The sequence below is a fragment of the Cydia pomonella genome, unplaced genomic scaffold (assembly GCF_033807575.1).
Source record: "Cydia pomonella isolate Wapato2018A unplaced genomic scaffold, ilCydPomo1 PGA_scaffold_199, whole genome shotgun sequence".
In the NCBI taxonomy this organism is placed as follows: domain Eukaryota; kingdom Metazoa; phylum Arthropoda; class Insecta; order Lepidoptera; family Tortricidae; genus Cydia; species Cydia pomonella.
Genome location: NW_026907839.1, coordinates 537,243 through 548,882, shown reverse-complemented (window position 1 = coordinate 548,882; position 11,640 = coordinate 537,243). Strand labels below are relative to the sequence as shown.

The window sequence follows — 11,640 nt, the reverse complement described above, 5'->3', positions numbered from 1 at the left end:
GGATGCTGGCGGCATTTCCTCGTTGTATCGCAATACTGATACGTTGTGCGAGGAAGCCGCCAGCTCTTCGGTCACCAGTTACCAGTTACGTCAACCAGACGTTTCGCGATTTCTCCAAAAAACTTGTGCGCGCCAAAGAGCATATAATCACTACGTTTTAGTGCGCGCTGGGACCCCATGGACCTAGAGTTTCAACGCCAAATGGTACAAAATGGTACTCTCTACGGAGGCTCTTATATTTATTACGTTTAAATTATATTTATTTGTTTTTACGTTTATATTTATATTTATTAATCAATTGTTCTTAAAAACAGCACATATCGCTTATCGCTGATATAAAACATTGGAATAAGCGATAAAAATGCATGCTAACCCAGACGTTAATGACAACTGGAAAAAAGTTATTTGGTGAGTCATGAAAAACGCTCCAAAAACTGTCAATAGTGTCAACTTTGAAGGTTAGGTTATGCCGAATTTTCATTCAAAATTTATTTTAGAGAGGAAATGAAAGTTTATTAGCTATTTACATCATTATTTAGAGTCTGATAGACACACTCCCGTAAATACAGTAAGTAATCACAGTTTCGATCATTGCTCATCAAAAAATCTGAACATAACCTTTAAGTTTACTAGGTTTCTAAAAGTAAATATTAGTTTAGTTGCACTATACAGAGTACTTTAACTCGGTAATAAATAATCAGATAAACATATTATGCGTGCGCGTGTTTTGGTTTCACAATATGTGTACAGCCTTTACAGGTGCAAAATGTAAGAATAAACTGTGTCTGAGGGACATTTTATAAGAATTATTCTAATCTATTCCTAAAGTAATTGTAAAAAGTTAATCTAAATTTGTAAAACTGACATGCTCAATAGAAGTGTATTTTAAGAATATTTATTTTATGTATATAAATCCTTTATTTCAGACAGTAAAGTAAATTTCAATTTTCCTACATTTCTTGCATTTTTTTTTTATTCCTGTCTGTGTGCCATTTATTGGCAAAAGGCCTCCTCCAACCTTCTTTTTAGAGGAATTTATTTTATGTATTTCACATTAATTTCTAAGACATTTTTGCTCCTTACAACTTCAGGAATGCATGCTTAAAATCTGTTATCTCTGTACAACACTAATTAACAAACAATTCATATTTTTTCAGATGTGGCCAATATTGATGCAGTTTCTCCGGAGCAATGCTCCATATTTGACACTCCCCTTTGCAGCCGTTATTGGTGTTATAGGTTACAACTTAGAAGGATATTTTTCTGATAGATATACTCCTTACAACAGTAAGTACTTCATATGTCAGGTTCATTTAAAAACTCTTTTAGCTTACCTGGATTAAGGCTTATAATTATATATAGCCTTGGTTTTATTTCCCAGACACTAAAATTACAGATTCGAAGGATATCAAAATTCATTTTAGGTAAAACAGGGCTTTGAAATACAGGGACATCTTTAAAATTACAGTAATTTAACTAGTTACACAAACAGTTTCAGTAAACAATGAATAATTGTAAATTTATAGCCATAAAATTAAAAGCTATCAAAGTAACCCCAAGCTTCCTAAAGCCACCCCATTTTACCCTACCTGAAAATTAAAAACATATCGAAATAAACAAATTAACATCAGCATTTCCCAAACTATGGGTTGCGGCCCAAAGGTGGATCGTGAGCGAAATTTAAGTAGGCCCTGAAACATAACAACAACGAAATGCAGCTAACGGAATTCTGGATCTCAGTTGCTGGCAACTATCCTCGCCTGTTTGATGAAACTAAGCTAAGTAAGGCCGGGTCAATTAGGTGGGTCCCGAATTAAGAAGTTTTTGTTAGGTGGGTCAGAGCCCAGTCAACTTTGGGAATCACCGTCACAATTAATCGTGTTGCACTTAGCCTCTCACTCTTATTTCATGTTTCTTTTTTTTATACTTGAATGTAACCCTTATTTTTATTTATAAACATTTCTAAAGTCAGGCCTATACATCTCTTACTGCCAGTGTGGTGTATGATAAAAAGTTTGCGACAATGTTTAAATATTCACTTAATAAAACGCTACTACATTCAATTTTTAATAAATTTTCATAAAACCATTTTTTTATTATAATTTGAAATAGATATCACACACTAAAGAAAAAGTTACAAAGTCCACTGGTGGCCGAGGCGGGAATCGAAGTCGCGTCTTCAAGTTAAGCGGCCATAGAGAAATAAGTAAGCATAGAGTGCTCACTCCACACATCAGTTGTCTTACCAATACGCTTATTTTCGTAGTCGACCTCTAGCGTCAAGTAGCGGATTTATCAGTACCACTACTTGACACAAGATGTCGCGACTGACGAAAAGTGTGCTCAAAAATATACAACGAATTACAAGCAGAAGGTGAAAATAGAGTTCCGGTTATAATATTAACTGAAAATTGTTGAGCGTTAGACTATTCATTCGTCGCGACAGCTATAGGGACCGTGCGCGTTGGAGGGTCTGCCATCTTGTGGTCTGAATCGGAACCATAAACAGGCACATTTACACGTCAAGTGTTTTCTTGTGCATAGTAGGTTCTGCCATCTTGTGGGATGCATCGGAACAAAAAACATCACATTTACGCCTCGCACCAAAAATCTGACGGCTCCTGTGCTGCCTCCTATAGTTCATGCACGCTCCCTATTGTCAAGTAGCAGTACTAATAAATCCGATACTAGATGTCGACTAAGACAAGTTTTGGTAAGAAAACTGATATATGGAGTGAGCACTCCACAGTGTTTTCAGTTAAAGGAAATCGTGAATTCGATGTACTTGGATATGCTTGGGTAAATTAACAACAGAGGGCGTGAAAATCAGCATTTATAAGTCTGTTAAATCCAGTATAATCTGTGATGCCACTTTCGTCTTTTCGTTACGCGCAATTAACAAAAGGAAAGAAATAACAAAATAATTTTGTTTTATTTTTTATTTACCTTTTAAAATATTTTTGATTTACATATCTAAGAGTAAAATATTCATTGATGTCTATTCTATGGAGCACTGTATGCTTACTTATTTACATTATTTTACGTACCTTACCTTATTGACCACCCGTCCATGGTGGTACCCGTCCCAAATTCTCTGGTGTATGCTATCTTTTATTGCCTTATATGGTTAATTTTTTATTGTTTCTTGGTGTAATGACTTGAACCATAAAATGGAATACGAAGTGTGATGTATGAAAATGATTTTATTTCTATCCTAATTCCCATTATCAGCAAACCTGCAAGAAACTCGCGAAAGAACATTCATCATGATCACCTCTGACGGTTTAGATCAAGGAATCATCGGCACAGTTATCAACCGATTCGAAAGCAAAGGTCTAAAGCTGGTCGCCCTAAAACTGATGGAATCTGAAGAGTTACAGGATAACTACGAGAATAATAAATTGGGAATATCCGGACCTGCTATTCCTATGGTTTGGGAAGGTCTTAATGCTGTGAAAATATCACAGATGATACTTGGTACGTCTCAATCTCAACCAGGGACTATTGAAGGAGACTTTTGCGTTAAAGATAATTGTAATATTGTTTATGGTTCAAACAGTGTGGAGAGTGCAAAAAGAGAGATTGATCTGTGGTTTTCTGATGAAGAACTTGTTCAATGGAAACCAGCTATGGAAGAATGGATATACGAATAAGTTTTGTTTTTTAATATTGCCATGTGTTAAATAGAAGACCAGAAATAAAGAAAAGACTGAGATTCGTAAAAGTGTTTTTCTTTAATACCACTCTGCTGCGAATTCTGAGCCAAGTGTGTGGTGGGGCAAAAAAATTGACAAAATTAACTTTCATAATCCTTTTATATTATTTGAGTGTTATCAACTGTCAATCACATTATTAATATTATGCAAGACAATTATTAAGCTTAATAATAGGCGGGTCCACACAACGAGCATACGCGCGAGGCAATTTCCTCGGGCACAAAACGGCGGCGACGTGCCTCGGCCGAGGCGGCGCGTGCGTTTTCCTACCCCGAGCGCGCCTAATAACATAACACAATCTGATGTGCTTTACAAATCCCTTATCAAGATATTTTTGTAACTCGTGAGCCCCAGGACCCAGGAGGCTCTAAACTACGAGTAGGCCAAATATTTTAATTCAGACACAAAAAGTTATATACTCGAAATTATTTTTTGTCGACAGTACTAGTAATTGTACCTGTGATGTTCTCATGTAACGGTCGCCAACTTGAAGCGAACTGGGGTACCGAACCACCTCGATCGTATTTCTCGTTCTAACTTATAGCCGCGTCTTTATCGGACGCACCCTAAAATGCGTTTTAGACTATACGATTTTTCGGGCCCTATGTATCGGCGTAGTACCCTATATATCCCTACCCCACTCTCTAAGTCTGTAAATCGGATAGGGCATCCGAGAAATAGTGTAGCCTAAAAGCAACCTTTACAATTGAACCCTGTATCATTAACAAATAAAACATTTTTCATTTTTTTTTTCATTTTCATTTTTTCAAAAGCCAATTACAGAAGGGCGTACCGGACCGCGACCTTGGTGCACTCAGAATATATTTTTTCGCTTTCACTTCTATAAGTGACGACGCCGAGGACGCCGCTATCGGCGTCCTTAACTGGCCGCTAGAGGCCAGCTACAAAGCTAACGACTATACGGCGGACCACCTTCCACACGATCGAACGTGCGCCGGACCGCACCAAGGTCACGGTCCTGTGCGGCCGTCTATAAATACTATAAAACAAGTTTTAACGACTCTTGACATAGAGAATTTCTAATTGCAGAAGCAATAGAAGACCAGAGACTAGAGAGGCAGGAAGACAAGCTGCTCACGGACCCTACCAACGTAGAGAAGCTGAAGTATAAGGAAAATGTGTTAGGGAAAAATGTAGCACCGTCGTTACAAAAATAGATAAATAACAATTATAAGTATGTAGTCTTACTTTGAAGTATGCAGAATTTGAGTAAACTTGGAGTAAAGTGGGGGCCTACCGCGAAACACGAAAATCGATATTTCGGTATTTTGCCTCTCTATTCTCTCTATCGCTCGAATACGCAAGAGATAGAGGCAGTACACGCGAAAAGCGAGACGCAGCTAGAAGAGCGCCGCCGATCGCCGCCAATTTCTTATAATTCCGTATTTAATTTTCAAATCGTGAACTTAGTAATCAATTAGTCAAAAGTATTGCTGGAGTTCTTATTGTCTGCCTGGAGAGGCAAATAACGTTATTACGATTTTCGTCATTCGCGGGAGCCTCTGATGGTTGCCGACCTAAAGCCTGTTCCATGCATTGTCCATGTGTAGAAGACTGCAAACAAAAAAGTCATGACATTCGACCAATGGCATTATTCCACAGATACAAAATGTTGTACCTCATTGGGTCTTATTCCGAGAAGCTCGATCTACACCCCAAACGCGTTAGTTCGCGTAGCATTATTTCCATTCGCATTTTTCCCATTTTATATTTTAATCTATCGTTTATTTTTATAGTTATACGTTTTATTATAAGTGACCCTTGTCCCTTTTTCCCCAAAGTTTAATGTTGTAACGGTAGTAACAATAAATCGTATAGGTTCATTAGGTGTTAGCTTCAGGGTTATAACCGTGAAAATCGAAGTTCGTCAATTGCGGTCATTTTTCTCTGTCACTCTACGTATAGAGTAAAAGAGAAAGATCCCCGCAATTTACGAATTTCGGTTTTCGCGGTAGGCCCCCAGATGCCCGAAAGGCAAACAGACCAGAAACAGGAGCCCCGGGGCTCCGTCTAGTTAAGTTGTGAAGGACATGTTTTTGGAAAAGCAACGACTAAACGAATAAAAATCTATTAGAGAAAATAACGCCTGTTAGCCCATGCGAATGGGGAGGTACTCATGAACGGAAAAAACCCTAGTGGGCAAAATGGAAATAATGCTACGCGGAACGGAACTAACACGTTTGGGGAACAGAGGGCCTACCGCGAACCACGTTCGACGTGTTGCCTCTCTGTCGCACTTGTAAATTCGTGCGTAAGTATGACAGGTAGGCAACACGTCGAACGTGGTTCGCGGTAGGCCTTCTGATCTATATTCCGAGTAACATGTTTTTATGTTTTTTTTTTAGATCCATCTGGAATAAATTTTTACTGTTAATGATAGTTGTTTTTTCTCGGTTATCTAACGTTTCACATTTGTATTTGTGGAAATGTACCTTAATAGGCGGGTATACACAGAGCGAGCATACGCGCGAGGCAATTTCGCGCGCGTTTTCCTCGCCTGAGCGCTGAGCGCCCCGTCTCGGCCGAGGCACGTCTACACTGGCCGGTTTGTGCGTGAGGAAATTGCCTCGCGCGTATGCTCGCTCTGTGTGGACCCGCCTAATCACGAAACATTGTTCGGGCTACTGTAATTTACTCTATCTTGTTCAAAATATAGTTTTTTTTTTAAGTACTCTAGATTAGTAGTAAGATCGTCGTGGTTATCACCGTCATAACGTGATTATAAGCATAGAGAAATATAAGTAAAAAAGAGTGGTAACTCCATACTCCAAAACGCGAGTTATTTCGTAGTCGACATCTAGTAGCGAAATTCATCAGTACTGCTAGTCGACAATAGATGGCGCGACGAACGAAAACTAATGCTCAACAATTTTTAGTTAATATAACTTTTCAACTCCTTCTGCTTGTAATATAAGTTGTAAATTGCTTTTGCAATACATTTTTCATCAGTTGCGACACTTGTGACATCTGGTGTCAATTAGCGGTACTGATAAATCCACTACTTGACGCTCGATGTCGACTACGAAATATCTCGCGTTTTGGTAAGAAAACTGATGTATAGGGACCGTGCGCGTTGGAGGGTCTGCCATCTTGTGGCCTGAATCGGAACAATAAACATGTAAATTTACACGTTACGTGTTTTGTTGTGCATAGTAGGTTCTGCCATCTCGTGGGCTACATTGGAACAATAAACATCACATTTACGCCTCGCGCCAGAAATCTGACGGCTCCTGTGCTGCCTCCTATAGTTCATGCACGCTCCCTATAGAGTAACCACTCTTTCTTTACTTATATTTCTCTATGTAATAAATTAATAACAATTTCTGACCAGGCTGAAAAATATATATTTGCAGTTACATACTAATTAAAGTGTACTCACCTTCCTATACAAATGCCGTAATTATTTTAGGCTTTATAATTAATGAATTTCATTGTAAATAGTAGTTTGAGAGTCGTTAATATTGTAATAAACGTTTTGTTTTAAATACTTGTTCTTAATTCATTACCACAGATTAAGTACTAAGTACATAGTACCAAAGAGAATTTGAAATAAAGGTGTACTTTCATATAAAACTTTTCTTTGACAATACACCTCTATTACCCGTTCGCTTCAAGCAAAGAGAATTAAGAAGACCAAGAGTACTCACTCCATACTACGGTTTTGTTACCAAAACTACGAATTTTTTTCGTAGTCTATAGCACAGGCTGTGCAAGTGGTATTTTAAACGTCATATTTTCATAGAAGTTTGACGTTTAAAATAACACTTGCATAGTGTGCTATCAAAATCGCTGCCAACTTAGCTTGCAATGTATAATTGTTGGTGCAATAAAGAATATTTACTTACTTACTTGGTCTAACTATAACGATTTTTTAACCCCCCACCAACCAATGGAACCAAGTAGCAAGATATCACTCATATCTTTTATAATATTTATAATGTCCTATAATATTAAATCTACTACTCGATTGCATGAGATATAAATTTTATATCTTAATCTGACATGCTCGAGTAACTAGAAAAATCCCCTCGTGGGCTCTCCTACTATAAGGGCCCCGTCATGGTGTTAACTGTCCCAATTTCTCGAGTAACTACGAGTAAAGAGTACATATACTTACTATACTCTTTGGAGTACATACTGTAAATTAGTTACTGAATTGATCGCTAGATGTCGATTTTTAAAATTCAAACTAAATAATGATGTGTTTTCCTAAAACAATGGGAGTCAAACAGTTCCCATAGTCAAGTCAGTAACCAAGAATGAATTATGAAGTGACAGTGATACAGTGAAGTAGTAGTAAACTAACAGTGTTCAGTAACGGTAAAGGGAACATTTAAGTGCGGATTTACAACAGCCAGGTGCGCAGTGTTGTCACACCTACCAACTTTTCGGTAGATCTACCTATTTTGCCTGCGTTCTACCTATCTACCTCCCTCGGCCTGAAATCTACCTATTTTTCAAAATGGTACAATTGTAAGCAATTCTCAATACATGTGACGGAAAATTACTTAATTTCTACCAAATTTAGATTCGATTTAATGAAAACTTGCCAAAGAAACAGATTATACAAGCAGGTTTATTACCTACAAACAATGGAAATCCTAATTTTGTTTCAATTTCTTTAATAAACACGTGTACTAACTAACGTCACAATATTAAAAACTTATAAATAATTCAAAACATTTTATACACATTTTTAATCATAAAATAGAGTAGTAGAGTAGAATAGTAGATCTACCTATTTTTCATTTTAATCTTCACCCATTTCTACCTATTTTTGCACCCTGTTCTACCATTTCGCCAAAATTGTATGTGACAACACTGCAGGTGCGAACAGTCAGCGAGAAAAGCTTGTTTCAAAAATGAATTAAATTTAACGCAACGCACATGTAAACAAGAGTTCTTCTCTGGAGTTGCAGGCGTCCATAGACTACAGTGACTGCTTATCATCAGGCGAGCTGTATGCTTGTTTGTCACCGACGTGGTACAAAAAATCTATCCTCACGAGTCCCGGAGACCCTTATAAAGTCTTTATTCCAAAACGTAATGTTAACTTTGATTAAATAATTCAATTACAATTCGTTCCAAATTCAAAAGCGTAACTAACGGTTTCGGGACTAAGCAGGATAAATAAACGAACTTGACATTTTATATCTTATACAGTGTGTCCCTAGCCATTGGACAAAGCCGAAATGTACATATGCATTAGGGTATTTAGAACCAGTGTACAAAGTATGATAACAGCCGGTGTAGCGGTTTCGAAGAAATTAACAAATTACCATTTTTTACTTTGGAGCAGCCTGTATGTGTTAGTAGCTCCTATGGTAATATCCTCAAAGAATAGTGTGGAACCTTCTTCGACCTTTTTGATTATCTTTTTTATTTATGACACTACCTAATATACTTCTGACTTTTGAAAAATGTCATAATTATCAAATATTTCGAACAAATTGTCAAAAACACTGCCAAAGATTAACACAGTGTTTCTTTTTGTTGTCGATTATTGCAAATAACTTTTGTTCGAAAAATTTATTTTTTTATCTTTAGTTCTAATTAAAAAAATATGAACGTCAGAGCATTCCTGAGAAGTAACCTTAGTATTGCATAAACCTCGATAAAATATAACGTTATAAATATAGATTTCGTTGCCATAAGTATTAAATACCTAGACTTAAGAAATATTGAGTGCCCTTACAGGGTGTCATGTACCTATTCTCTTCTTCTTCAAATTGTAACACCTTATGTATAATGAGCATGACTGCAATTGCAATCCTGTAGCCATCCTACCGACTGCGCCATGTAATATTAGTATTTAAAATAAGCAACAACCATATCTAGTTTGGTCTAAGAATGATTTATTCATCTGTTTCATCATAGACACAAAAACATAAAAGTCAAAGACAAACTAAACATACTCTACAGCAATACAATAAAGAATAAAGTATTTTTGAATACGCACAGAATCGATGACATCTCCACGAAATGTATAACCTTAAAACACAAAATCTTTCAAAATTGCACTGAGATGACATCTGTCAGCGTACCCATACTATAGTAGCAGAAAGTGATCCGACTAAGCAGAGGGCCTACCGCGAACCACGTTTGACGTGTTGCCTCTCTGTCGCACTTGTAACTTCGCACGTAAATGTGACGATTTCCCAGACGAAGTGTAGTGGTGCCACTATAGACGACATACATATTTCACAGGAGTTTGACCATGTGGTGGCACTTACAACACTTATACACACTGCCTGCCGCTAGCTAAATTGGTACAAAGCTTAAGAGAAAAAGGGACGACCACTTCTCCATACAAACGTAGTCCTCATTTTCCTCTCTCGATATTAATCTGCATCATAATGTATATATAAAAATTTGTTTTTCGCTACTAACTTTTATAATAATCAAGGAATCGAAATAAAGTTAAACGAATGGACATATGCCCGATTAATAAACTATTTTTTTTTATATTACATCGGTGGCAAACAAGCATACGGCCTGCCTGGTGGTAAGCGGTTACCGTAGCCTATGGATGCCTGCAACTCCACAGGAGTTACATGCGCGTTGCCGACTCTAACACTCCGCACCCTCTTTGAGCTCTGGCAACCTTACTGGCAGGAAACCAGCACTATGAGTAGGGTCTAGTGTTATTTGGCTGCGGTTTTCTGTAAGGTGGAGATACTTCCCCAGTTGGGCTCTGCTCTAGATCTGGAATGACATCCGCTGTGCTGTGCCCTACCATACAAAGCGAGATGACATTCACAATGCCCATACCTCTCTTTTGGACGTAGTTTAAGGACCAATGCCGGATTTAGAGGTCTGGAGGCCTCGGGCAATAAAGGAGTGGAGGCCCCCTGGCCCCAAATTTTTTCCAAATAAAATGGTAAATTTTCCGAATTCTCTATTGTGGGGGCCCCTCTTTTGTGGAGGCCCGGGGCAGTAGCCCCGGTTGCCCTCCCCTAAATCCGGCCCTGTTAAGGACATACCCGGGTCCAAAATAATAGTAAAGCATATTATGTTGATATATAGAGGAAAATGGGTACTACGTTTGTATGCAGAAGCGATAATCCCTTTTCCTCTTAAATAGATTCTAGTAATTGTCAACATGTGTTATTTCACGCATTCCTGACATGTAAGCTTGACATTTTGATATATCCCTTAACCCTCTTCAATCTTACAAATTATAAGTAACCTTTTCATCGCCGTGTCATATGCAGCTGGTAAAGTTCGTGGCATCCACAATGACGCGCACATTTGTCAAATCTAATCTTTAATTACATAACATTATGAGTCAAGGCGTGCGTCTTCGTGAATGACACAATTGTAATGCCTCCTATCATCGTCAAATTAATACGTGCTTCTAACGAAAGTAACTTTTTCTGTCTGTTACTTTTTACAAGTTTTTATTTAACTCGCCCTGTTAGTTACTGTGGGTCAAATCTTGTGTTGTTTTGGGTCGTATCTGTCCAGAGGCGTAGCTACCGCCGTATCTGCCGTATCAATTATACGGGTGCCTCGGGCCACGGGGGCCCCCAATGTGCGTATTTGTGAGAAATCTTTACCCTTCCTAAGGGCCCCCAAAGAATTTCTTATACGGGGCCCCGCCAAGGCTACGTCACTGTATCTGTCCGGATTATTTCTGAAATAATCGTGTACCTAGAGGTAAAATGGGAAGGAAATAAAGTCGCGAACAAAAGCTAGTACCTAAACAAGAATAGGGTTGTTTTCAATTTTTTTAAACGCTAGTATTACGTTCTATATTAACTAAAAGTTGCCCTAAAATTCAACTTTTATACTAAAAACGGCTTTAAATATGTTAAATTAACAAAATATATTTTGACAGATGCTTTCGCGCCCAAAACGCTCTTTGAAAATTGTGTGACGTCCCAGTTTACGGTTTGACACA

General features: G+C 37.9%; 1 protein-coding gene across 1 annotated transcript; it reads left to right on the top strand.

Annotated features, from left to right (window-relative positions):
- Positions 1-412: 412 nt before the first annotated feature.
- On the top strand, positions 413-7,222 carry LOC133533693 (small integral membrane protein 12). Its single transcript, XM_061872717.1, has 3 exons — positions 413-568; positions 1,158-1,287; positions 4,767-7,222. Exons 2-3 carry the CDS (start codon positions 1,158-1,160, stop codon positions 4,892-4,894), a joined length of 258 nt encoding a protein of 85 aa, XP_061728701.1. The 5' UTR covers positions 413-568; the 3' UTR covers positions 4,895-7,222.
- Positions 7,223-11,640: the final 4,418 nt, after the last annotated feature.

What these genes read in the sequence shown, in the direction of transcription:
- LOC133533693 (XM_061872717.1), top strand. Translation starts at nt 1,158, where the DNA reads ATGTGGCCAATATTGATGCAGTTTCTCCGGAGCAATGCTCCATATTTG. An exon ending in TAGATATACTCCTTACAACA is followed by an intron (nt 1,288 to 4,766) that starts GTAAGTACTTCA and finishes TTCTAATTGCAG; the next exon opens with AAGCAATAGAAGACCAGAGA.